We start from the raw sequence: 26,998 nt of genomic DNA on the forward strand, positions 1-26,998 counted from the left end.
AACAGTAGCTATTCCTAAAGAGTCCTCAGTGGAAGTCTGACCTCATAGACCATAAAATTTTGTACAAGCAGTCTTCTTTCTCAGAACCAGCAACTATAAAATGTTCTTTAATTCCTGGTGAGGGGATTTTTTGAGTTCAGAACAAAAATAATTTTCTACTCCTCGTTTAGTTTGTTTCTGATGTTGGTCTTTTGTTTTGTATGGAAATGGTCTCTTGCTCTCCAGGTCCAATCAAAGAGATCTAACGCTATTACCAAAGAGAAAAATTTCCAAGATGTTTCTGCCTTTTTTGGGCAGAGGTAGACTGAGGTACACTGTAAATACTCCATGCCATTCTCTAATCTTTGGACATATATCATACTGAATGGTGATGGGAAGCAAGAAACTAGTCTCCTGGCAGTGGAGATAACAGCACCACATTTACTGTAGGAAGTCTTATTAAATTAGAATGCGACTGATGTAAAGCAGTTCCAAAAACTTGATCCACTCTTGACTAGCGCCTACTTTTTCAATCTTCAAAATTATGTTGAATTAAATCTCAGATCATCCATCTTCTTTTGACATTTCACATGTTCATCTTGATATAGATATGATGTGGTGCTTTCAGAGTAAATAACTCTGATGACAATCACGCTGAGAACAAGTGGAGCCTGAGTGATCTGGTTAGTTGAGGCTCTTGTGATTTCATGGGTAATGATACAAAGAGACTGCATTTTTTAATTACAAGTGGGACTGTATGTACTGTTTCTCTGTATGTATTTTTCACTCTGTGGGCATCTGTTATCTTTCAGCTGTAGTAGACAATTGCATAGGCACAGGGGGAAGAAAGCTGCGTCCACCCCCAACCCTTTTTGTTTTGTTGTAGCCTTTTCATTCCAAAGCTATTTCCTGGTTAATCTGATTCCCATTTTTGCAATTTTGAGATTATGTTACTGTGCTATTTCTGATGTTGGAATGCACTTTAGATTTACAAAGAACCAAAAGTGAGGCAGAAGCTAACAGTAGGCTTGTTAACCATTCTGCCTGTGTGTACTGACCTGTGCTGGATAGCTATTAGGTGAAGTAGCTCTTGACCTCAAAACCTTAATCTGTTTGGCTGTCACTCTTTTGAGGATTTTTTTTTTTTTTTTTTTTTTGACATACTGCCATCCCTGTGGTTGGTGAAATTATTTGAGCTGCCAAGCCCTGAAAGCAGAACCTTTTCTATGAGAGGGCCCTTGCCCAGTGTCCTGTCATCTGGGACCTAGAACTCTTGAGGATGAGGCAGTTTGAGAAGCTTGAGATACTGGTGGCAGAGTACTGGAGGAGTGTGACTTTTGCCTGAAGCAGACTCTGCTTTTCTGGTGTTGGTTTGAAAAAGCTGTTTACATTTCTCTCTTTCAGTCGATGTGTTTCGCCTACTCTTTGCCACGTGAAAGAAATGTAGTACTTTAATCTGATCATCTGGTCTCTATCGTAGAGAGAAGACTGATGGTGGTTAGTCCACTCACTGTCAGCATTCATTGTAAGATTGGATGGATATTTAAGATGGGTGAAATAAATTGCTGTTTATCCTTCAATCTGTTGTCTGGAGAGAGAGCCTTGATAACAAACTTGGCCTACACATCTGTTGTTTAGGTAGCTAAGATGAGCTGAAATGAATCTCAGATTTGATATCTTGATTCTTGTCTCTATGTCAAAGGAAAGGCACAAAGAGCATAGAAATGCCACTAATGCTGGATTTGCTGCATTTTTAAATAAAAGCATATTTGTTGGTTTTTTTTCGGCAGCAGGCCTGATTAAATCCTTTTCTTCCATCCTTACAGCCTCTCCCTTTAAGCCGCCTAGAAATTTGAGAACTTCTGATTCAACTATGTCCAGTTTCCGAGTAACCTGGGAGCCGGCCCCTGGGCGAGTGAAGGGGTACAAAGTTACTTTCCACCCTACTGAAGATGACAGGAATCTTGGAGAATTAATTGTGGGACCCTATGACAGCACTGTGGTTTTGGAGGAACTTAGGTATGGATGATGATAACAATAATAATTAATAATAGCTTAGGGTTTTGCTTAATTGAGTTCTGGGATTGTAATACCTGTTAAAATCTACTGTAAACTAGGAAGTATTTCTGTCAATGTGCTATCAAGATTTGGTAGTGCAGTTTTTGAAAAGAAACTGACAGGGCAGGTTCTCAGATTATTCACATCACTTTTGGTGTTCTCACAGTAACTGAAAAAGGCAAAGATGTGGGCAGAAGTGTTATTATACATTTCACATATGAGTGTTAATGGGATGTTGGAGAAGACATCTGGGATTTCTAAAGTTTCTCCAAAAGGTCATTATCTCATGTTAAAAAGAGCTTAGTTTAGTTCTTGATTCATTTTATCAGTGGCCAGAATTTATAAAGTAGGCTTCAGAGCATGTCGAAGTCTGTTACGACTTGTTTGCAAGTTAGACTTGTATGCACATTAAAAATAGGATCATTAAAATAGTCTTAAATTACTTGAACAAAGAAAGCTATTAATGTAAGTATAGAATCTTCAATCAGCTCTGAGATAGTGAATATTTGCCTGTCTTGTTAAAGAACTAGTCTTTGGGCTTCACATTTTAGCACTTTCTTTTCTGTGTAGTAAACTGGTAAAAATTTCTTAAATGCAGTATCAGCATTTAGCCAGCCAAGTATCTTCAGTTACAATACACTTAATTATTGCAGGGCAGGAACTACCTATAAGGTAAATGTTTTTGGAATGTTTGATGGAGGAGAAAGCAACCCCCTGGTTGGACAAGAGATGACCACTCTTTCAGACACTACCACGGAGCCATTTTTATCTAGAGGTAAACATGACTGAATAAGATGAAATACCGTCTTGGCTTTTGGATAAAAGAGACTGAAAGTTTTCCAGCATTTCCTATTGTTTTTATGATGCACATAAATATTTATTCACAGGGTTCAGTATACTCCCTAACCTGATGACATAACCTCTGATCTGAAATGACCTCTAAGTATGCTCCAGTTCATCTTTCTAGTCCTCTGCACCCTTTAGATGATCTTACAAAAATGATAATTCAGGCAACCCATGTTTTGCTGATTATTGAAAGCCATCTGCATCACATTTTCAAGCCATCTACATCTGTGTTGAATTACATAAGGTCAAATTCTTGAACAGAAGTCATTGCTCATCTACAAGGGTGTTCACAGGAGTAGAACAAAGAATTTTAAGCAGACTTTTAGCCATTTTCTTGTCCTTATATGGTCAATTCTCCATTGAAAACTAAGGTGGTATAATGGACAAAGATCTCATAGTTGGCGATGTCTCAGCATTATTGTGTAATGCTTAAGTTTATAAGCAACACAACAATTGTTTCATCACTTTTACTACAGAAGGAGAGTTAATAAAGTAATGCAATTGCTAGGTGTTCTCTAGTATCTTCTTGGGATTATCTTCCTGTGTAGGTAAACTTCCAATGAAAATTTTAGTGGTTGGTATGACAGCAGCATCCTTGATGCAGTTAATGGGCCTCTGTATGTTGACTGAATAGGTGTAGCCACTACACTTTCAATTAATATTGAGTGAAGAAAATCTCAGGGTTCAATCCCCTTTATGGAGATCATGAAGTGCCTGTCTGCAGCAGGTCTTTGCTTCTTAATAGCCAAGAATACCTGCAGAAGTGAAGACCTCTTCCCTACTATTTTAAGATTTGTATAACCATCAGGGAGAATAGATTGTTTTATGAGGAGAAAGAAGCTAACTGCAAAGGCCTCTCAGAGTTTGAAACAAAACAAAACAAAAACCTCTCTGACAGTTGACTGTGTATTTTTCTCACTTAACCTCTTTGATGAGTTATGTGAAAATACTACTACTCGTAGCATTTTTATTGACAACACATTTAGAAACTTCTGAAGTTACTGCTGTCCAACTTGGTCTAATGCAAGATGGTAAAACTAAGAAAAACTACATAATAGGCCATCAGTGGTATTACAGTAAAGCTGTAATAAGTCTGGCAGAAAAATAATTACACTGAGTGGTTCATTATTTTTTATTATGCCAGCTGTCATTTCTGTCTTGAGTGTTATATTCTTTAAGCTAATTAGTTTTAGTAATGCATGGATTTTAGTCATGTTAGATGTGAAAAATGATTTTTATATCTGTGACTGCAAATGCAATAGTACGTTATTTATTAGTAGAGAGAAAAAAAAATCAGCCTAAGTGCCTTTGCTAGAATTTTCCATTCAGGGAGTTTGGTAGTTGGAAGAAAAATAAAATTCAGAATAATTTAACTTTTATACTGTACATGAAGCTTAATTTCTATATAAAAGTTATGCATGTAATTTTTTGAACTAACGTTGTTTTACTTAAACTCTACTCCCAACTTATGTTATTGTCCTGACTAAAGACTAGATCTATATTTTCTATGCAGAAGAGGATCATGCTTTTAACCCCCAGGTACATGGAATAGTTATATTCATGAATCTGCAGTGTTGGATCAATTATGTGGAACATATATGAAATCACAATATCTTTCAACTGTGATGAGTGTGGCTGATTTTTCTCAATGGGATTTCTTCCATATAAAGACCAGAAGCTCTGATGGCAGGAAGCCAGAAAATTTGCAGCTGGTAACACAATCTACAAGAAAAGAGAGAGAGCGAGGATTTTTTGTTATTTTTTTTATCATTATTATTATTTTTGAAATGGCGAAATGGCTGTGGATAAAATTGTTGTGTCTCTGCTCTGTATAAATATTTTATGATTTTCCTTGTGATGAAAACATTATGATGCATATTTTATTCTGTAATTTGTAAATTGAAGATATCTGAAATAACTTCTTACCTTTTCAGAACATTGCGCCTTTATATAAGTGTGTGGTCTTGTCCCCTCTCTATCTCTTGCCTCTGTTTATGTGTACATGTCTTCCAAATTGTGATCTTTCTTTCCTATATGTGCAAACTCCTGTACCATCTGTGTTACCATCTTTTGCCCCCCAAATTCAAAAATGCTATTTATTTGAAAGTGCTTGTAATATATGCTGTTAATTCCCTACTACATAGTTGAAAAATTGAGCAATAGTATAGCCATCCACAGTAGACTAAAATAATTATTATTTGTATAATCTGATAATGCTTACTGCCGTGCTGGTGATTAGGTCTGTAGTCTTTTACAAATCCTCTGAAGCAGTTCACAAAATCTCTGAAAGATGGTTATCAGCCATCTTATAAGACCAAAATAGATACTAAAATGACAACAGGGAAGAGCACTGGCCTTGGTATTTTAGAAGACTTACTTATAAGAGGAAACATACATGAAGAAATTTATATAGCTTTTGCCATGGAACCAGTGACTAGTGTGAATAACATTCACAAATAGGTCATACTTGGCAGAGTGCCAGTGAATAAAACTAGAGCTATTTTGGAAACTAATTCATGACATATGTCATATAAAAGAGGATGGGGAAAGAATGCTATTATGCTAAGGCTGTATTTTTCTGGTTGAAAGCTATCATACTAAGGCTGTACTTTTCTGGTTGACATGACAGGTTTAGAATGTAGAACCAGAGCAGAAGCTGATATCGTGCTACTGGTGGATGGCTCATGGAGTATCGGGAGGCCAAATTTTAAAACTGTCAGGAACTTCATTTCCCGTATTGTTGAAGTTTTTGATATTGGTCCTGACAAAGTACAGATTGGTAAGTCATCACATGTAGGAGGGAAAATGAGGCATATTTGCTGCATGGCCACATAATATCTGAGCAATAATGGCTTTTTCCAGGTCTTGCACAGTATAGCGGAGATCCCAGGACAGAATGGAATCTCAATGCTTACCGAACGAAAGAGGCTTTGTTAGAGGCAGTAACCAACTTACCATACAAAGGAGGCAATACTCTAACAGGTATGTCACACTGTGAGGATTTTCTTTATGCTTATTAAAAAAAAGTTCCAGTAGCTGACCCTAATATTGTTCAGTGAACTCAAATTCATCCATGATGAAAGGGCCTCACAGTTAACTTCGGTACATTTGGAACTGAATGTCCCTAGTACATGAACATTCATTATCAGTGTAGATCTGGATAAAGAGAGCAGGATGGAAGATTGTAAGTGCTGAAGAACCAGATGAGTTTGGGTTTATGTTGAGCATATGAAAAGAAGAAAAGGTAGTTCCATTGGTTGATGTGAAGACAAGGTGAGGACCAAGAAGGGAGGCTAAAGGGAGACAAATAGAAGGGCAATACATAGAAGGTATGATGTTAAAGACTTTCAGAGGGCTGAAATAATGTCAGTTGCTAAGTGTGATGATGAACTATAACTAGATTGAGTCCTTGAAGAATTAATCTGTGGAATGATGTTGTCAGTGTGAAATCACTGGAATGAATTACTGGCTTTTACCAGTATGTTCAAAGAGTTTATGGTTATGGTTACCCTCTTTGTTTCATGCTAGGAATGGCCTTGGATTTCATCTTAAAAAACAACTTTAAACAAGAAGCAGGCTTGAGGCCCAGAGCTCGCAAAATTGGTGTTCTCATTACTGATGGTAAATCACAAGACGACGTAGTGACCCCTTCAAGAAGACTCAGAGATGAGGGAGTAGAACTTTATGCAATTGGTAAGTATTACATGAAGAGGTGGCCTGTTGCAGCTCCCTCTCACCCTTCTGCTAAATGTATAGGGAAGTGGAAACAAATAAGTATTTAGAAGGGAATTTAATGAATGTGTTTAGGAACTCATGTTTATGGTGCTACATTTCACATCTGTCATTTCTAACAAGTTTTGTTTTCATGTCTTCTCTGTAAGGTATTAAAAACGCAGATGAAAATGAATTGAAGCAAATTGCAACAGATCCAGATGACATCCATGCCTACAATGTTGCAGATTTCTCCTTTCTGGCTAGCATTGTTGAAGATGTAACCACAAATTTGTGTAATAGCGTGAAAGGTCCAGGTACATCCGATTTTCAATCTAGTTTGTCCTTTTTCCATTTATATGCTTGAGCTATTAATTCTTTTATATTACATGGGACGCTGTGTGGCCCTGGGCTGTTTTTTCAGCTGTTAGCGCGAGGAATTTGTTCAGACCACCTAGACTACCCTGTAGGGGTTCTTCCTTTTCTCTTAACAATGACTGTCAAACCTAACACAGCATGACATGACTGGAAATGCCTGCTTTTTCCCATTGTCAGGAATTATGTTGCTAAGTGTGGCAAGGTCTTTGAAGATACTCATCCAATAACAAAAATTCCAGCAACTCTTTTTAAGTATCAGTGTATGGCAGCTCAAAAGCAAAGGCTAGCATGGAAGAACAGTAACACTGGCTGATGGTTGTCTGGTGAAACACTGGTGTTGAAGGTGGGATAAGAAGGACAGAGAGCTTGTTTGGTTTGCTGAGAGTGTGATGATGAGCTATTTCTTTACAGAGCTGTTTTAAGTGTTCCTGAGCAAATAGAGAAGTAAGCAAATGTCCAAAGCACTGTGGGTTGTTGTTTTTTGTTGTTGTTGTTTCATAAGCAATATATTTTTAGGTCTTATTATACCTTGTGTTTCAATTCCCGATGACATAAGATAAATTAATACATTTTTTACTTGTTTCCACTTGTAGGTGATTTGCCACCTCCTTCTAACCTAGTTATTTCAGAGGTAACACCTCATTCTTTCAGACTGAGATGGAGTCCACCTCCAGAAAGTGTTGACAGATATCGAGTTGAATATTACCCTACCACTGGAGGTCCCCCTAAACAGGTTAGTGCCAAATGTTCATCTCTCATGTCCATAATAAGATGGGACTTCTATATCACATGGCAGTCATTTAGAATGTCATTCTGAAGTCTTTGCTTATTAGAGTCTGTGTGTGGTATAGCTGTAAATAAAAAAAGACTTCAAGGGCAAGAATATCACGCTTCAATAAATGATCAATAAAATTACATGAAGGAGCATAAAAATGGCTTTATTAATCATTAATCTAGAAGTAAAATGTATTTATTAAGAAGAGTTTATTGAGACTTCCAGTTTTATGCTCATATTCCAGTATAATATGTAGGTTTAAGTAAATCTATAGTAAAATTTTTTTTTACTGTGCTCCCAGGTTGGCTTACTGTTCTTTTAATCCATTTTCTTGTTAATAGATAAAAAAGATGATGATGATATGAGTTGTGATATGTAGTGCTTAGCTAACACTGTGTGATGGTACTTTGGAGGATCTGTTTAGGCACAGATTCAACTGTTTAATGTACTGGACCAAACTCACCATATGATTATTATTTCTCTATACAGCCAGTAAGAGACAAGCCTTGATGCAAAATTGGTCTTCATTCTCTTCAACCAGTCAGAATAGTATTTAGGAGAATGAAGTTAGGCATCTCCATGTGTCTAGCTCTGAATGTGTATGTCGCTTTTAAATCTTAACTCAAATTTGACTTGTGAAGAGTTTGGACTTTGTAAAACATGACCATAGGATTTGGACTGTGATTTGGTTTGGAGCAGCCATTCCAGTGTACAGGGACTTTACAGGGTTTTTCCGGCAAGGTGGTGTTAATGGCATGTGCTGTAACCACCTTGATTATCCTGGATGTTTAAAATACTTTTCCAAAGTGGGAGCATCTATCAATGGCATTTTATGTTGCTGAGTGATATGAAAATGAATGCCATGAGTTAAAGCAGTGCATGTTAGATATATCCATCCCTGTTGAAAACAAGTATCTGCTTGAGTTATCTCTACAGCTTGCTTTGCAATAGTAATGGTATACTGTGAGGTGAAAGGTGTAGAAGATTAAGACCATAGCTATTTTTTAGTTCTGTACCAATGACTTCTAAAGTTTCACGTGGAATTATTAATTTTTTTTTTTTAGAGACAAGTTTACAAACATGTTTTTTGTACTGTTGTTAACATTCCTTCTCTTTTATGTAGTTTTATGTAAGTAGGATGGAAACTACAACAGTTTTGAAAGATCTGACACCTGAAACAGAATACATTGTTAACGTGTTTTCTGTGGTAGAAGACGAAAGCAGTGAACCTCTAATCGGCAGGGAAATAACTTGTAAGTAAGAAGTGTAATGTGAATAACATGTTAAGAACAAAATGATATATGGGGAACTGTCCAATAGAACTCGGAGCACTAATTGTGTTGTATTATACTAGCTGTTGAGATCTTGTATGGAAAGCCATAGCAAAGAGAAACAACGGGGTTGTAAAAAAACGTTTATTCCAACTTCCTTCTCGGTTCATGAAGCACAGTTATAAAGTCTTCTTAGACTACTGCAGTATTGATGAATTATAAGGCAGAGTTTATAAATCTGATCATATGCAAATCTATATTCCTTCATTTCTGTACTAGATATTTAATTCCTGTAGTTAGCAGATGGAATGCTATACAAAATATGTTCTATTTTTATCAGATTCACTAAAAATCCATTCAAAACAAATCATAGAATCATAGAATCACACAGGTTGGAAAAGACCTTAAAGATTATTGAGTCCAGCCATGACCTAACCATACTACCTTAACAACCCTTAGCTAAATCATGTCCCTGAGCAAAATCACTTTTAAAAGACACAACCATCATGTTTTTACTGTTAATTGTATGACTGGTTTTAGGTAGATTGATGCTGAATGCATCATAGGATGACTTTCCTGTCTGTTCAATAATATAATACGTTAGGGCTTCATTTCACTTCTTTTATTGTTTTACATTGGTCTTGTCATAAATCCTGAAAGTAGATAAATTATTTTTATAATGTCTGTGGTAATTTTTAATGTTTATTCAATAATCTGAGAAAGAGAGAAGAAAGTACATACAATCATTTTAGAAGTACAGATCACAGTCATGTATTGCTTCTTATTAGATCACTGTGAGTTAATGTTGCTTTTTAGAATATTCAGGTATTCCAGTGCAGACTTGTAAGATTATTTTAGCTGTGTGTATAGCAAATCTCTAGCACAGTCAAAATGTGATGGCCATTGTTTCATTCTTAAATTAAACACCACTTAAAGTACTACTACTTGTAGATCAATTTTCTCATACAAATAATGTACTCCAGTGCCCTTCTGCACTCTTTTTAGTGGTACTACCAGTGATATGAAATATAAAAAGTGAAAAAGGTAGAAAAAAAATAATATATATATATTTTTTTTTTATGACAGATCCACTGTCTTCAGTTAGAAACCTGAATGTTTATGACATTGGATCAACTTCTATGAGAGTGAGATGGGAACCTGTCAATGGAGCTACTGGTTATTTGTTAACATATGAGCCTGTGAATGCCACAGTCCCAACCACAGAGAAAGAGGTAAGAGAATTTGTCTTTGCTTCCTCTGCTCTACCAATATAAACTGAAAAAGATTTTCTTGTTATATCACAACAGCCAAAAAGAGACTGATATGTAGTCTCAAAGCACGGTGAACTTACTGGGGTATCATATACAATGACATCAGTCAGGAAGCTGTAAATACACTGTGAATCTTACAAACAAAATTCCCTTGAAGTTAAGTCATTGCTTGCTTTTCTGCTTTTGCTGTCTTCAGTTTCTAAACATGATGCGTTATTTTTCATGTGCAGATGCGTGTTGGACCATCAGTGAATGAGGTTCAGCTGGTAGACCTCATCCCCAATACTGAGTACACTTTAACAGCTTATGTATTGTATGGTGATATCACCAGTGACCCGCTCACCTCGCAGGAAGTGACATGTATGGACATCTTGATTTTTGCTTTGTTGTTATTACTTCAGAAGCACTGAACTTTGATTTTATGTCATGCAGCAGTTTTTATATATTGTTTTGTTTAGAAGACCATCTTTTTTTTTTATTTCATGCATTTTACACCACTCTTACATTTCCAAAAGATCTTAAGGGCAATTTCAGTTGAAAAGGGTACCTACTATTAAAAAGAGGAACAAAGGTTTTTATTCCTTCAATAATGAGATTGTAGCGTTATAGTGTTTTTAGAAAAATGCATTTTTGCTTGCATTTAGAACAGCAGTGAAACACAATTTTAGAGACATTCTCTGAGATACAAAAAATGCAAGGGTTTCCCAAATGTTAATAAAATTGGAAATATTAGCTGAGGATAAGAAAACATGCCTTACAAAGAAAAAAAAAAAAAAAAAAGATCTTAAAATGGCTTAGACATAGCTTGCCTTTCCTTAAACATCTTCTCTTAAAGATTTCCTATTGCAAGAGACATGTTTCTGGACGTGATGCACTTAGTACTATTATTCTTAGGTTCTTAAAAATGTTAAGCCCCTAACTGAACATCTGAGGTTATGTTTTTTGATCTCTGATAGTTCTGATACTTCTGTATTGTGCTCATAGTTTACAAACATGAAGCTACTTTTTTCTAGCTATTTTGCTTACTGTTGGGGCAGAATGTTCTACAGCTATCTCATCAAATGGTCAAGGCAATTAACTTACAGGAAAATAAGTGCCTTAATTTCAATGCAGTGTATGAAAATACTTAATTTAATTTCTTCTAGGAGACCTGTACTTTTCTGTGAATAGCATTTTCACTTACTACTGTCATTATTTTTACAGTACCTCTGCCTGGGCCAAGAGGTGTGACAATTAGGGATGTTACTCACAGCACCATGAATGTCCTTTGGGATCCTGCCCCAGGGAAAGTCCGAAAATACATCATAAGATACAAAATTGCTGATGAAGCTGATGTAAAGGAGGTAACCAGAAGGAATATTTTTTGCAAAATAAAACCATCTTTTTTGTTTTGAGGAGCTGGGTTATTAAAATAGCAGTAAATGCAATATTACAAGCCTCTATTAAGAGCAGAGAACATCAGTTCTTGGTGGTTGCTGTCAGGAAAGGGTACTGATGTCTTGAAATCTGAATCAGCATGATACTAATTTCTTTATGTACTCCACCACCTTCTCTTAAAGAGAGGAAAAAACTGACTGGAGATTCTTCTGTGCTTTGATAAATGGCCATTTCTGCTCTCTGCTTCAGTGCTACCTTGCCAAGCTCTAAGAACAACATGCAGTAAGGAGAAAATGATTGTAGATTAAAGGTATTTTAGGCCCTCTGCCCACTGGCAGCTCATATGAGCACTGGTAGGGATATCTTTCTTACAGTTATGTGCAAGCTTTCTGTAATTGCACTGCTAGAACAGAATCAAATCTTTGAGGGTTAAATGTGTTTTTGTAAGTGAGAACTTTCTGGAGTTGCAAACTGTATTCTCATTTCCAAAACAATGAAAACAGGGAAAGAATTACAAGTAGTTTACTAACATTTGAGAGACTGTGCTTCACAAGTACAGTTAGTAGATCACATTTAATATTCAGATGTAAATGTACAGGGACAAATGACAAAATTTTGTGCAAAATACTTTTCATTCTTTTCAGTACAAGGATTCCTACCATGAAATCAAATTCAGAGTCGGAAATAGAACAATTTGAAATTCTTAAGTCACTATTTTTATTTCTAGGTGGAAATTGACAGACTCAAAACCAGCACTACTCTTACTGACCTTTCTTCCCAAAGACTGTATAATGTGAAGGTTGTTGCTGTGTATGATGAAGGGGAATCTCTACCAGTAGCTGCAGAGGCTGTTACTCGTAAGTTTTTCTTATTACCCTTCGTTCAGTTATTTTTATATTATATTCTATTTATATGTGTTGCAATGTATTACTGTGTTAAGGTGGAGACATAATTTCATCTATCTGAGAAACATTTTACTTTTAGCATTATTTATAATAATCCCTGGAAATCTCAGGTGAATTGTGTTTTACTGCAGCAAACACTGAAGCTGCAATCTTCAAAGAGGGGACAGAGCAGCAGCTGAAGATAAATTTTTCATGTTAAGATGCTGAAGAACCATAGGGCTAGAATCAGTGAGAGACAATGAATGCAGAGGAAAGGTTTTCTCAGCCTGTGCAGTTATTTTAAATTTTGGAAAGTCAGTGGGAAACTGGGACATGCTGGAGGTTCAAAGAGATATGATCTTGCTTCTGATACCAGAGTTTTTGTACATGGAATGATAAATCAGCCTGTCATTTTAAAGACCTTATTCAGGGAATCATAAAGGCAGCACTAGAGGAATAACAAGAGATAGATACAAGAAAATGGTGTTGCACAGATCAGATATCTATGCAAGAGAGGTGACAAACTGAAAAGAGCAAGCTGATATCAGGGAAGCTTTCACCTTGATGTAGTCTTGTGTTTTAGGAATATGTAGAAATGAGCATTGTTATCACACACCATCACTCCGATGTGAAAAAAAAATTCTCTGTCACCTTTTTTGTCCTCCTTTTCCCACCCCTTTTTTTTTTGACGCTTGGTGTGTTTAAAATTTTGTTTGTTAGTTTCTGTGTGAGCCTGTAGTCTATAGTTGCTGTTTTATCTGAACGCATAAGGAAAAAGAGGAAAAATCAGCCAAAAGTTGTTTTTACTTTGATTCTCCGGTTTTACTTTTTTACTGACTTCTTTCCAGTAGCTGTAACTTTTTGCCTCCTTGACCCACTGTTAACCTCTGTGAATTCTGTCTAATGCAATTTTGTAATTCAGTCATTACTTGTTTGGCTTAAATAAGGAATTTTAAGATCTGGGAGAGACTCATGCAGGAGCTTCTCTTCTGTATGTGGGAGTTCATAATTACTCATTCTAACTACAAAGCATAAGAGTTGGAACTTCAACTGTTGTGAGTAGGCGTGCGAGTTGTTCTGAGGTCAGTAGAACTGTTTGTTTTATCAGGTGATGACCTAGTGTAGTGAAATTATGAAGGGTAGTTTATTTAGTGTAGGTGGGCTGGGTTACGCCAAAGCATTTTGTTGTGATCCTGGTAAGTAAGATCTGAATCTTGTGCATAATTTTCCAAATTCTTTGTGTAATTCCTTGATTTAACCTTATTTTTTTGTTACGTTTTCCTTTTCTTGCAACAGAGCCTGTGCCATCACCAGTCAATCTGAGAATCACAGAGATAACCAAGAATAGTTTTAGAGGAACTTGGGATCATGGAGCTCCAGATGTTTCTCTCTATAGAATAACCTGGGGACCATATGGTAGATCCGAAAAAGCAGAGGTAAGAGTAATCACAGTAAGATTTTGGGGGCAGTCTCTTAGAGGGCATATTTTAAGAATCAGAAATGTAAATAATAAATGGCCTATATCTTGCAAGCCCTCCTGTTGTGCCTAATTGCAATTCAATATAGAAAACGCATTCACAGCCATCTATAGTAATGTTACTGTGTAAAAAGTCACTCAGATTCCTCTCTTTGTCTTTTTTCTCTTTTTTATTTCTTGTATTTTTTTTATTCCCCCACAAGAGTATTGTAAATGGAGATGTCAACAGTCTGCTCTTTGAAAATCTGAACCCAGATACATTGTATGAAGTCTCGGTTACTGCCATTTATCCTGATGAATCAGAAAGTGATGACTTGATTGGCAGTGAACGAACATGTAAGTAATTAAAGGGTTTTTACATGTTGTTATTCATAGTTATTAAATCAGAAAGCATACATATACAAGAATATTGAACACTCTTTCTATTTTTTTCTAGTACCCTTGGTACCTATTACAACACCAGGTAAGAGTCTGAATTTCCAGGTATGGTATTATTAAAGAAAACTCATAGCTACCTTTTCCTAAACTGAGAATAATGTTGACATTAAAAAGCTGAGATAATTTAATGAACAGCACTGTGTATTTGGAAGACTACTAAACACTAGAATACCACATGTTTATTATTTTACAAACAATGTGATTTATGTTGTCATGGTCTTAATATGTTCTGCTCTTGGTCTGGCAGTCATGCAGAACTTAGAAGTATGAAGTGTTTGTCCTTGCATTTTGCTTGAATTATATATGGATTCTTTACTGTGCTACCTTTCTCAGCTCCAAAGAGTGGTCCACGAAACCTTCAAGTGTACAATGCAACTTCACACAGTTTGACTGTAAAGTGGGATCCTGCCAGTGGTCGAGTGCAGAGATACAAGATCATTTACCAGCCTATCAATGGAGATGGCCCAGAACAATCGGTAATTAATTTTGAAGTCCTATAGTTATCTTAAGGGTAGTTCTGCAAATTGATCACTTAGAATAATTTATTTACAAAGCACTGCTCTGTATTAATCACATTTTTGGTGAAAACATAATTATAGTAATTAAGTATATAGTCTCACATTTTTCTTTCTCTGCTTTCAAATCCAAGATAGAATATTCTTTAGAGTGCAGAAATCGCAACAGTTTTGGCTATAGCTCATTTTATTTATTCATTTATTATGTGAAAAAGCGTATAATCTACAGCTTTAACTATGTAGGTTAATCCAAAATTATTGCCTCCTATTTATTTCTGTGGAAATTACAACAGATAGGAACAGCACTCTTTGATAGAGAAAATTCTCATCTACAAAAGACTATTTTTCAACAGTCATCACCAATAGCTATGCATTTTCGCCAGTGCTGAACAAGAGCCTGCGTGCTGTGCTTGCAAAAATTTGCACAAGCAGAGCTGACCCACGGTTGTTGCCACTGCTGAAACACACCACCCACTGCCTCACATCCACTGTTGGTCTCCATTAACATTCAACAAGTGTTGGTGAATGTCAGTGGGTGCCATTTATTCCATGTGCAGGAATTCGGTGACACAACTTTGCTTCATATGCACTTCCATGTCACACCCTGTTTTGTCAGACTGTCCCTCTGCTGCCTTATGTCATGTGGCAACAGCATGTAACAGAATATTGGTGGGAAGGTTCAGCCTCTACTGCTGTGCTAGCAATATCTGCTTCTGACATAATGGGCCAGCATAATAAAATAGGAGGCACTATTCAAAAAATCAATCAGCACATAAAGTCATGGATACATAGTTATCTCAATGAACAATATAAACTACCATGACTACTTCCATAGTCTTGCCTTTCGTGTACTATTGAAAATCAGATAATTGTGTGGTATTCTCACTATGCTGGGGACAGAATAACCTCTGAGAAATTGTAACTGCAAAAATGAATCCATGGGAAACATGCTAAAGAAGAGTTTAAAGTATTTTACTGTCTTTTAATATAATCAAGCAGCTGTAATGAAAGGGAAAGCCAGTACCATATGATCAGCCAACTTATCCTGCATCATCAACAAGAACTGTGCTGATTACCTGTGGTCCAAGAAAAACAGCCTGGGAATGTTAATTCATTCAACTTGTTTATCAGAATCAAGTGCTACTTAAAGATGCCCTATTCTGCACTGGGAGACTGTTGTGGTTACTGCCACATGACTCAGAATCTCAGATGAAAACCACATGCATTTTGCTTGTTCCTGAAATTGGAGATCACCATATTCAGAAGCATATCTAGGAACGTTTTAAATCAGTAGGCTACTTACATGCCCATGTACCCATTTCTACCCTCGTCTGAAAAATATGTGTTTCAGTTGAAGTAATTAAACAATTAAATGAAATGAGGATTTGAATGCAAGTTTAGTAAGAAATCATTAAAAGAATAAGAAATGGCAGCACGGTCAATCAATATCTATACTTGCTGCTACTAAAGTGGGAAAAAAAGGGCATTCTGTGGAAATTTAAGCAGTGACAAAGAATTTTAATGACTTAATTATTCTCAACTGGGTAGAGTCCAGCAGTGGCAGCTGGAGAAAATACCTCTTTCTGAGGAATGAACACAGAGCACTCTTGCTCTCTTCACAGCATGTTAGTGCCTGTCTGCAAGTAATTGTCAGTCATATGATAGTAATTACTTGCCTGCTTTTTTTGGTCATTGTGATATTTGATTGAACTGCTGTTACTATAGCACTGTCCCCACTGAAATATTCAAAATTGAATTTCTAGAAGTCCTTTATTGTTTTTTGTTTTGTTTTGTTTTTGTTTTTGTTTTTTTTTAAGACTAGTCTGCCGTCTGATGTCCTTGGCATCAGGGGAGACCACAGGTGATTTGAATACAACTCTACAAAAACTATGTACCAAACTGCAGAGGCCATCATGATCGCTTGGGGCCAAATTTTGAAAGGCAAATAGATGCAAAAATATGAAGTCAGCCACAGTAGGAGGCTGAAAGCATTTATGGTTTGAAATGAGTTTTGGGCAAAGAAATGAAAAAAGTTTCTTTGTAATTCAAATATATGAAATATGAAGATGAATGAATGCCTACTCATTATTGGTTCATCATTGAAAGATAAAAAGTTTTATGATAAACTCCAATTAGCTGAATAGGCTTTGAAAATAGGTAGATTGTCTTAAAAAGGATGCTCCAGAGCAGGTGCAGTTTTCAAACATTTTAAACAAAAAAAAACCCTCAATATTCTCAAAAGCCAAATATCTGAATATTATTCTTAATGTGCTGAAAATCTTCCTTGGAGGAAATTGTTGGAACAGGGTTATATATCTCCCCCTAAGAGACTTGGAGCACCCCTACTGTGAAGAAAGGCTAAGAAAGTTAGGGTAGTTTAGCCTTGAGAAGTCTCCAGGAAGGCCTTAATAGTGGCTTTCTGATATTTAAAGGATGCCTATAGGAAAGATGGGGAAGGATTCTTTATCAGGGAGTGTAGTGACTGGACAAGTGGTAATGGTTTTAAATTAAAAAAAAAGGTTAGGTTTAGATTAGACATTAGAAAGATATTCTTCACTATGAGGATGGTGAGGCATTGGAACAGATTGCCCAGAGAAGCTGTGAGTGCCCCCTTCCTAGAGTTGTTCAAGGCCAGGCTGCATGAGGCTTTGGTCAGCCTGGTTTAGTAGAAGGTGTCTTTGCCCATGGCCAGGGGCTGGAACTTAAAGATAATCCTTAAGGTCCTTTCCAACTCAAACCATTCTATTATTCTACATTTAAAAACAATTGAAATGAAGGTCATGAATTGATTTTAGATTAATTTAGATTTTAGATGTTTAGAAACTGAAGCATTATGTTATAAAACACATAAAATCAAGGAGAGAAGGTGCTGATAAAATTTTATATTAGAGGTCTGCACAGTATTGTGATTTATTCCATGCTTGCATTCCACAGAGTGAAGCAGGTATAGACCGATTCAGAATCCATCAAAATGAATAAAGGACTCCTGCTTATTTCTTGTTAATGTAGTCAGAGGCAGTGTAGAGAAACAACTCTGTTCTGGCACAGAACTGGCAGTTAACATGTAATTGTGGTGACATGCAAGTTTGGAGACATTAAAGAATACTGCCTTTCTGTCACCAGACTCTCTTTCTGTTTGCTAAGATAAATATGAAAATGTTTGAAATGTTTTTCAATGCTTATTGTCAGCTTTAGTCACAAGGGATTTGGACTGTATGATATACCACAGTGTTTTCCACTCAGCCTCAAATTGCTTTCTTAGCTATAATGGTAAGCATAAAAAAGGATGCATAAAAAGCATTTTAATCTTTTCTTTCGTTGTACTTCAGACCATGGTTGGTGGGCGACAGAACAGTGTAGTAATACAGAAGCTGCAGCCTGATACACCATATGCTATTACTGTATCATCGATGTATGCGGATGGTGAAGGAGGTCGAATGACAGGACGAGGCAGAACCAGTAAGTAATGTGATCTTGTTTGATATGAAACAAATTTGATGTACTGCTTTTCAAATCAGCAGAGAAAATGTCTCTGTGGTGAAACTTATCATGTTTATTTGTTATATGTCCTTTGGTGAATTTCTATGATACTGTTTTTGTCCTACTATAGAAAGCACAGAGTGATCTTCTACCAGCACTTTAGGTGTAAAAAACATATCACTATTTTTTAAATTACTTAATTGGATAAGCAACTGTATATTTATTAATGAAGTTAAGAATTAATTTTTACCTAGTTTATTTTTGAACAAGTTGTGGAAGGTCAAACATAGCAACATGTCTGGAGAAAAATGAGAAAAACTATCCTAATGAACTTACCGTATATTCCTAAAATAATATCCAGAAATAAACTTTTCTTACTATATTTTTCTTTAAATGGTTAGCCTGGAAAGGAGAAGGCTGTGGGGCGACCTCATTGCAGCCGTGCAGTACTTAAAGGGAGTTTATATTGAGGGAAGTCAACTTTCTACACTGATAGATAGTGATAGGACAAGGGGGGATGGTTTTAAACTAAAGGAAGGGAGATTTAGAGAGAGGTTGTAGATGCCTCATCCCTGGAAGTGTTTAAGGCCTGGCTGGATGCAGCTCTAGGCAATCTGATCTGGTATTTGATCTTGTGGTTGGCAGCCCTGCCTGCGGCAGGAGGGTTGGAACTTGATGATCCTTGAGGTTCCTTCCAACCCAAGCCATTCAATGATTCTATGGTCAATTTTTTTTATTATTTTTTTTTTTCAGTCTCATGTATTATGACTAATGAAGACAATGCTTGACATGAACTATTAAACCTGCTGTTTTTTTAATTTCCTAATGAAACATTGCATGGACATGATCTGATAGCATAGGGTAAGAGTATGTGGCCCCACATCTCTGACAGTTTATTGTCCTGTTTCAGAACCTCTCACTACTGTGAAGAACATGCTAGTTTATGACCCGACCACCAGTACTCTGAATGTGCGTTGGGATCATGCAGAAGGAAATCCTCGCCAGTACAAAGTGTTTTATAGACCTACAGCTGGAGGTGCAGAAGAAATGGTAAATCCTTCTTGCTAACTGTCTCAAGTAAACAGCAATCTATGATGCTAGTGAGGGAAATGCTATAGAATTAAGTTGGTGTTGTTTGCCTACGCACTGGCTTTTCTGTTTGTAGCTACCCTGGAGCAAATGCAGAACATCTCCATGAAAGGCATTTATTCTGATCTGTAATACCGATGCTGGATTTTATGTAGTTGACCTTCAGTGATAAGTTCTTAGCACACAGATTTACTACTACACAATTTTTTGTTTGTTTATTCTTAGGGCAGTGTGTATGACCATAAAGCTAGTTTAAAGATTTACAAAAAGCTGTAAAGTCAACAGACCTTTTTTTACCCATTTTTAATGCTGTAGCAGTAGGCAGACATCTGGGACAATATTTGTGAAAGCAGAAAAATGCACATGGGCATCTCATTCTAATCTTCTGAAATTACTTGATTCCTTGTGAGCTAAAACAATCTTTGAAATGGAGTTTGATCCCATGTTGCAGACTGGGAAAATATCATTCTCCCCACGTCTGTGCAATTTGATGTGCCCGTTAAATAAGGAGTATATGAATTACCACTGTGTCACGAGTGTCTAGAAAGCTACTGATAAAAATGTATTCTCTAAATGCTATTAGAGTTTTACTTACTGAGTTGCTCATTACTTTTTGTCGCTCGTTAGGTTGTTGTAGTGTTATGTGATGTTTATCTTTTTGATTTCAAAAGTGACTTAATGGCTGAGCTGCTAATAGTAGTCATTAAAAAGATTGCTGTAGATCTTGTTCCTGACAATAGTAAAATAAGATCAGAAGTGAAAGTCAGCTGTAAGAAATTGTGCACAAGACTTGATAACCATTGTCCAAGACAGAATATTCTTGAAGGCCAATTCTTCTAGATACCATGAAATTTATTATTTCAAGTTTCAACATTAATTTACTTCATAAAGATTTTATCACATCTAGTTTAGAAACAAGATAAGGTGAACAATGTTTTTTTTTTAAAAGAGGACAAATAGCAATCTGCCATGCTGGATTTGTGAAGTTACTGCTATATTCAGTGATATAATAAACAAAATTCATATTTTAACATCTCTTGTACTAAATTAGAACTAATTTGATGTTAATTGACCTGCCAGAGTGATTTGCAATTTATATTCCCTTGTGAGGTAGTAATCATGTATAGAATAATCTAAAATAAGTATTAACAGTAAGGGAGATACAAAAAGCTGAACTTTTTCCATTTTCATGTAAATGTTATACCTCCACCTTTCTTTTTAAATCTGTAGACCACAGTACCAGGAAACACAAACTATGTTATCCTCAGATCTCTTGAACCCAACACACCTTACACTGTAACTGTGGTTCCAGTTTTCCCAGAAGGGGATGGTGGACGTACAACTGATACTGGAAGAACTTGTAAGTAAAATAGTCCTTTTAAATAAAATGTTGGATTTTGTGTGTGTGTGTGTGTGTGTGTGTGTGTGTGAGTGGCTCAAATCATTAGAAATTGAGTAGTTCTAATTAAGTTATATAAATTATAGAAGTTTAATTTTCCTAAGGTAAAATTCTGTTTGCACACGTAGTTTATGGTTTTAGTTCTGTAGCTGATTTGTTTTCTTTGCTTATTTGAATGGAGGCTTTCAGTTCACTTCTCTCTTGCAACCTCAGCTCTTATGTTGTGAAGCTAACCTGTTGTTTACTTACATACAACAGGAACATTTTAATTCTAGTGCCAGTAGCTGCCCTGCTTCCTGGCAGAGATGCCTGTAGAGACTAATAACTAAGATTCTTAGATTTGCAGATGTTAGGGTAAAACAAAATGTCTGTATCTTGAGTTGATATACTTCTCAGCTTATTTTGATCATGGTTGAAAATTCAAGTAGAACTACAATGTGCGTAAGAAGGCTTACAAAACTTAATTTTAATTATCTTTGATCTAGTGGAGAGAGGAACACCAAGAAACATTCAAGTTTACAATCCCACACCAAACAGCATGAATGTTCGATGGGAGCCTGCTCCAGGTCCGGTACAGCAATACAGAGTTAATTACTCTCCACTATCTGGCCCAAGACCATCAGAATCTGTAAGTAATTTACTTTTTATACTGTTCTTTAAAAGTGTGCAGAAGATATTGCGTCCTTCAATGAGTGTAGAAAAACAACAATAAGCTATTGAATTTAGAACAACTCCCTGCTTAGGAGGGTCCCTCCTGAAATGTGTCTGCCTACAGAATTTACTATATTGTAAATGAAAGCTTGCTTTGGTGAAATGAAATAAATGAGAGATAAGATTCTCCCACTCAAAACTGGGAATTTAGTATCTTTTATTTTACTGCAGGTAATTATGAGTTAAGATATAACCTGTATTTGGTAAAGTCAGAAAGAAACAACAAATATTTATTAGAAAATGTTTAATAATGAAAGTGGAAGCTCAATTTTTCTACTCTGTATCTGTATAGTGTAATAGCATATTACTTAACATGAGTGTCAATTAGTACCTATCAACCTCCCCTCCCACTTGCAGAATGAGTGTTCCTTATGTATTTATCTTTTTTTTTTTTTCTTTTCCTGTAGTACCTGCTCTTGATTTTTTATCAGTATTATATGGTATTTTAAACTTCTATTCTTCTTCTTGAAAAATATGCAGTCCCTAATTTTTCTATGTTTTGTTTGAATTGTTCATTTTAAGGGACATGATATAAATTGAACATTTTTTATGTAGGCGCTTTCTGTTTCTGTTTCAGATTGTGGTACCAGCCAACACTCGTGATGTGATGCTGGAACGCTTAACTCCTGACACTGCTTACTCAATAAATGTTATAGCTCTGTATGCAGATGGAGAAGGAAATCCAAGCCAAGCGCAGGGAAGAACATGTAAGAGGCAGCACTTTTGTGAGATCTATGTCAAGATTAATGTGTGAGGAATTTACTAAAATTGGTTACAAACACAAATTGTGTAAACCATTCAGTGTAACTCAGAGATAAATGGATCTGAATTATGGCTGAAGCAATTGTAGGCCTCCATGGAATGGGGCTTTCTGGTATACTGCATGTAAGCTGGGATGCATGCATAATCACTAAATTCATTTTCACTTGGGAAATAAGACTAATTTGAATATATATGTTTAAGAATTTAAAACTTCTGTTCTCTAAAAATGTTATTACTAATAAATATTAATTTATCTTCCTGAAAAAAGTAACACATTAAGATGGATAGGAAAAAATGTGCTTTGACTTCTGTGTTTTACTCAAAAATTGTACACATCAACCTTCTAAATGTTAATTTGTTTTGCTGAAGGAGCTTAAACACCAAAACCTCTGTGTGACATCTTAACTTGCTTGTGTGCGGCTTGTTTCAAATTAATTCCAGAAATGAAACAAAAAGACATTCATATGCCACTACTCTTTTGCTGCTTTCTCCTTTAAATCCTCATGTTCATCTGAGACGTGTTGATGTGACAGGCCATCATTATACTTTCTGTATTTTCTTTCTTTAGTGCCTCGCAGTGGGCCAAGGAATCTGAGAGTGTTCGATGAGACAACAAACAGCCTTTCTGTACAATGGGACCATGCTGATGGGCCAGTCCAGCAGTACAGAATCATCTATTCACCCACTGTGGGAGATCCTATTGATGAATATGTAAGTGCTGTAATTCTTTTATAAGCACCAAGATGTTCTCAGTTGATTGTTTAGTCTACAAAAAACCACCTGCTTTATTTGTAGTGCATTTTGGACATTTTGTGGGTTCTTTGGTCATTATTGGTAATGCTGAAAAGCCATTGTTTGTACAATTTTTTTTCCTTTTCACAAAATTGATGAAAAATATACAGTTTAATGAACCAACTTTTGTATAAAAAATGTTGAAGATGTGAGTCACATCATTAATCAGAGGATTCTGAGCAAAGCCTGCTTCCTGATACTGAGTTCAAGTAGTGTTCTACAATAAATGGCCATCTGTTATTTCATACTCTATTCATTATGAAGTCAGTGTGCTAAGGTACAGAATAAACATAAGTCTGCATTTTATAAATTGAAAAAGCATTGGCAAGGTTTAATAAGAATGCAGTGGTAACTTTCATTCAGCATCTAACTTGCTTTGGTAAGGTTTGACATGAATTGGGTTTGTGTTTAATTTCCTGCAGCTTAATGATTGCATGGGTTAATCTTGTATGTATAAAATTCTCTGAGTGTTAATAACAAAGGCAAACCCAGATCCTATAGAGGTCAATGATGGAATTCCTCCTGGCTGCCACCAGCTAAAATGTAATATGGAGAGAGCTGTCTAAAATCTATCCAAATGCTCTAGCTGTTTATATGTTATACAAAGCATGTTGAAAATCACTGGTAGAAAATGCTCAATTGGATTTGATATTCAGAACACAGCTAACTTTGGATATACATCTTCTCTGCAAAAAATATTGGTCATTTTGTAAAAACAGTAAGTCTTGAACAACTGAATTCTCTTTCAAGTAATAATGGAAGATGTTGATTGGGATATGCTATTGAGATATCTCAAGTCAATTTCTGTAGTTCCAGTGCTTTATGGCCATTTTATGGAGTAGTTACTTTTTGGCTTATGCCTACCTTTTTATTAGAATGAAGCAGAAGTTCACATCTGCACCAGGAAGTTGAAGAGATAGGGGGTTGCATGATCAAGTTTTTACATTGCTGAATATTCAGTGCTTCTTTCTCAGGCTAGCTGTTCCTCCTAAGAAAATGGTATCCATGAGGATAATGAAGAGTTAGAACTGAAACTAATGAGTAGTATGACTGGATTTGTTTTACCTCCTTGTCTTAGGAGCATTTTCTTCTCTTTTTGCATCTCTAAACACACCATCTGACTTTTCCTTTCTGTAAGGGAACAGTGCTGAAATCTGGGAGAGGAAATGCAGCATCTCAGTCTAATTATAGAGTCATAGAATCCTTTAGGTTGGAAAAGAAGTTCAAGATCATCAGTTTAACCATCAACCTGACCTATGGAGTCACATAACTAAGCTATGTTCCTTGTAAGGGTAGGAACTGAAGGATCAATTTGATTTATATTTTTATGTTGGTCACAATCTTTATAGTTTAAAATAAAAAGTACTAGTAATTGTTCATAGGTTTTAACTCTTAAAATATCCTGAACAACTTTATCTGCAGTGAACATAATAGATAAATTTTTAGTTTTAGTTACTGTCATAATTGATCAGTGATAATAGTGAGTTTGTTCGCATGTTTCTTTTATATGTTGTAGACAACAGTTCCTGGCATAAGAAATAATGTCATACTACAACCACTGCAATCAGATACGCCGTATAAAATAACTGTTGTGGCTGTGTATGAAGACGGAGATGGTGGACAGTTGACTGGAAATGGAAGAACTGGTAATTCGTTTTAATATAAAATATTGTTTTAAAAATGTAAGTTATAAATTTCTTGAGCACTCTTGAACACATTGTTAAGGTGTCATGTTTATAGTTCCTCTTACATGTTTATTTCCTTACAGAGTTACAATATAAGTTTCTAGAGGTTCAAAACCAGTCACTAGACTATTAAATTTGAATGGTTTCTTTGTTTTCAGTTGGCCTGCTTCCTCCTCAGAATATATATATAACTGATGAATGGTATACACGATTCAGAGTTTCTTGGGATCCTTCACCATCCCCTGTTCTTGGCTATAAAATTGTATACAAGCCTGTGGGTAAGAAAACTTATTCATTCTGAGTAGAGCACTTTCAAAATAGGGAGTAGATAATGGGAGATCGGAATAGAAATCATACATATTATGAAGTGTTTGTGTTTAAAGATTTATTTCTTTTCCTTTATTAACTCATTTTGATGGAAGCTTAGGTCTTGCTATCAGTATTTTATAAGAAGCACTACCAAATACAGTGTTTCATACAGTCACTTAAAGAGACTGAACTGTGTTGATGTTTACTACAGAATCTAACCAGTGAGTAGATGAGGTAACTTGAAAAAACAGACTTGGCTTTTCTCTCTTTTGTACCACTTGTACTTTTGAGAATGTGAACTGGTATACATGAGATGAGTATTGGAGAGGTAATTAGGTTCTAAGATTCATGTTTTGTAAATTCATGTTTTGTTGAAGAAAATGAGATTAATGCTTAATGACATGTAAAAGCCAGATAATTTTGTAGCTCCCTTATCATGAATCTTTCTGCATTTTCTTTATGCTTCCTTTCAATTCAAGGTTCAAATGAGCCCATGGAGGTTTTTGTGGGGGAAGTGACATCCTACACCTTGCATAATCTGTCTCCCAGTACTACTTATGATGTGAATGTTTATGCCCAGTACGACTCCGGAATGAGCATACCTTTGACAGATCAAGGCACTACATGTAAGTGAAAAGAATTTTATTGTAGTCATGCTAGATACGTATACTGATATGAGATAATGTTGATTAAGACAGTATTTCTTGGCTAGTTGTTAGAAGATTTGAATATCCTCTCATAGAGAATACTTGGCAGTTAGCCATGATGTAGTTTCTAGAAACACTATGCTTCAGAACAGTAATGGAAATATAATTTTAAGTAATGATTTGAAAATGTACAATTTTCTAGTCTGCTTCCTCAAATTTTAATGGCTGTAGTTGGGTTCAGTCTGTAATTATATCCAGGATAATACAGAACTTAACCATGCTAAGCAGGTTTCTACTTCTTGCTACTCTGTCTTCATTTCAAAGGAAAGTCCAAGAACTGAAACTTCTCTTTTTCAAAAGGAGATAATTTTGTCAGTGCTCTCAGTTAAAAAGCTTCTTAAAGTTTCTTCAGTTAGCATGAATCAATTATCCTGAGTTTGGTGACTAAGTTCATTCTTTTCATACTGCCATATATGAGTCAGATTCGGATATGTTGAAATTTTTTATTGTGCAAAGAACTCCACTTACATGGGTGAAAAAATGATAAAATGGGCCGTTTCCCAAGATAAGAAGGTTATCAGACTTTGGGTCTTTGTAAATTACTAGGCCAGTATCTATAGGCGTGTGAGAATATGAAGAAATTGGACTGGAACTGCTCTTTCCTTCTGTAAATCTTCAAACAAACAAACAAAAAAACGGTTCTGGAGCTAATAAATATTTAAGTGTGATATAGCTGTTTTAATGTCTGTGGTGTACTGCTTTCCAAAGAGCAATTTTTGTCTTTCTCTGCTCACAGTATACTTGAACGTCACCGACCTAACAACTTACAAAATTGGCTGGGATACTTTCTGTATCCGATGGTCACCTCACCGGTCAGCAACTTCCTACAGACTAAAGCTGAACCCAGCTGATGGTAAGTGAATTTTTGCATTTTCTAAAACATAGCTGTCTTATTTTGGTGGCAGGACCACATATTTGGGATGGAGGAAAGCCTCCACTACCAGTCATGCTGCATTTGATTGAACTTTGAAGGTCTGAACATACGCTGTGGTGGTGAAAAAGCTGCAAGATGAACTAATGCTTATTGTCAAGTTAAGTTTCATTAGTGGAGATTTGCTGGAGTTTTACATGCAGATTGGAATTT

The 26,998-nt window shown here is 35.9% G+C and overlaps 1 protein-coding gene across 12 annotated transcripts in view; it reads left to right on the forward strand.

Moving 5' to 3' along the window:
- Positions 1-26,998, forward strand: part of COL12A1 (collagen type XII alpha 1 chain) — a 105,729-nt gene that overhangs the window by 40,160 nt on the left and 38,571 nt on the right. For 9 of the 12 annotated variants that reach the window (XM_040696832.2, XM_015284739.4, XM_046938506.1 and 6 more), the window contains 26 exons: positions 1,806-1,998; positions 2,691-2,812; positions 5,513-5,662; positions 5,746-5,865; positions 6,412-6,576; positions 6,765-6,911; positions 7,566-7,705; positions 8,871-9,000; positions 10,105-10,250; positions 10,520-10,649; positions 11,493-11,632; positions 12,394-12,523; positions 13,847-13,986; positions 14,231-14,363; positions 14,464-14,490; positions 14,799-14,941; positions 18,310-18,439; positions 19,371-19,510; positions 20,780-20,909; positions 21,434-21,576; positions 22,237-22,366; positions 22,990-23,132; positions 24,730-24,859; positions 25,057-25,176; positions 25,687-25,833; positions 26,651-26,767. In XM_040696832.2, coding sequence (XP_040552766.1) covers positions 1,806-1,998; positions 2,691-2,812; positions 5,513-5,662; positions 5,746-5,865; positions 6,412-6,576; positions 6,765-6,911; positions 7,566-7,705; positions 8,871-9,000; positions 10,105-10,250; positions 10,520-10,649; positions 11,493-11,632; positions 12,394-12,523; positions 13,847-13,986; positions 14,231-14,363; positions 14,464-14,490; positions 14,799-14,941; positions 18,310-18,439; positions 19,371-19,510; positions 20,780-20,909; positions 21,434-21,576; positions 22,237-22,366; positions 22,990-23,132; positions 24,730-24,859; positions 25,057-25,176; positions 25,687-25,833; positions 26,651-26,767 — 3,486 coding nt within the window. The remainder of the gene's footprint in view (positions 1-1,805; positions 1,999-2,690; positions 2,813-5,512; positions 5,663-5,745; positions 5,866-6,411; positions 6,577-6,764; positions 6,912-7,565; positions 7,706-8,870; positions 9,001-10,104; positions 10,251-10,519; positions 10,650-11,492; positions 11,633-12,393; positions 12,524-13,846; positions 13,987-14,230; positions 14,364-14,463; positions 14,491-14,798; positions 14,942-18,309; positions 18,440-19,370; positions 19,511-20,779; positions 20,910-21,433; positions 21,577-22,236; positions 22,367-22,989; positions 23,133-24,729; positions 24,860-25,056; positions 25,177-25,686; positions 25,834-26,650; positions 26,768-26,998) is intronic. The other 3 variants (XM_046938509.1, XM_046938511.1, XM_015284744.4) reach the window with 1 other exon arrangement.

Source organism: Gallus gallus, chromosome 3, assembly GCF_016699485.2.
Source record: "Gallus gallus isolate bGalGal1 chromosome 3, bGalGal1.mat.broiler.GRCg7b, whole genome shotgun sequence".
NCBI lineage: Eukaryota > Metazoa > Chordata > Aves > Galliformes > Phasianidae > Gallus > Gallus gallus.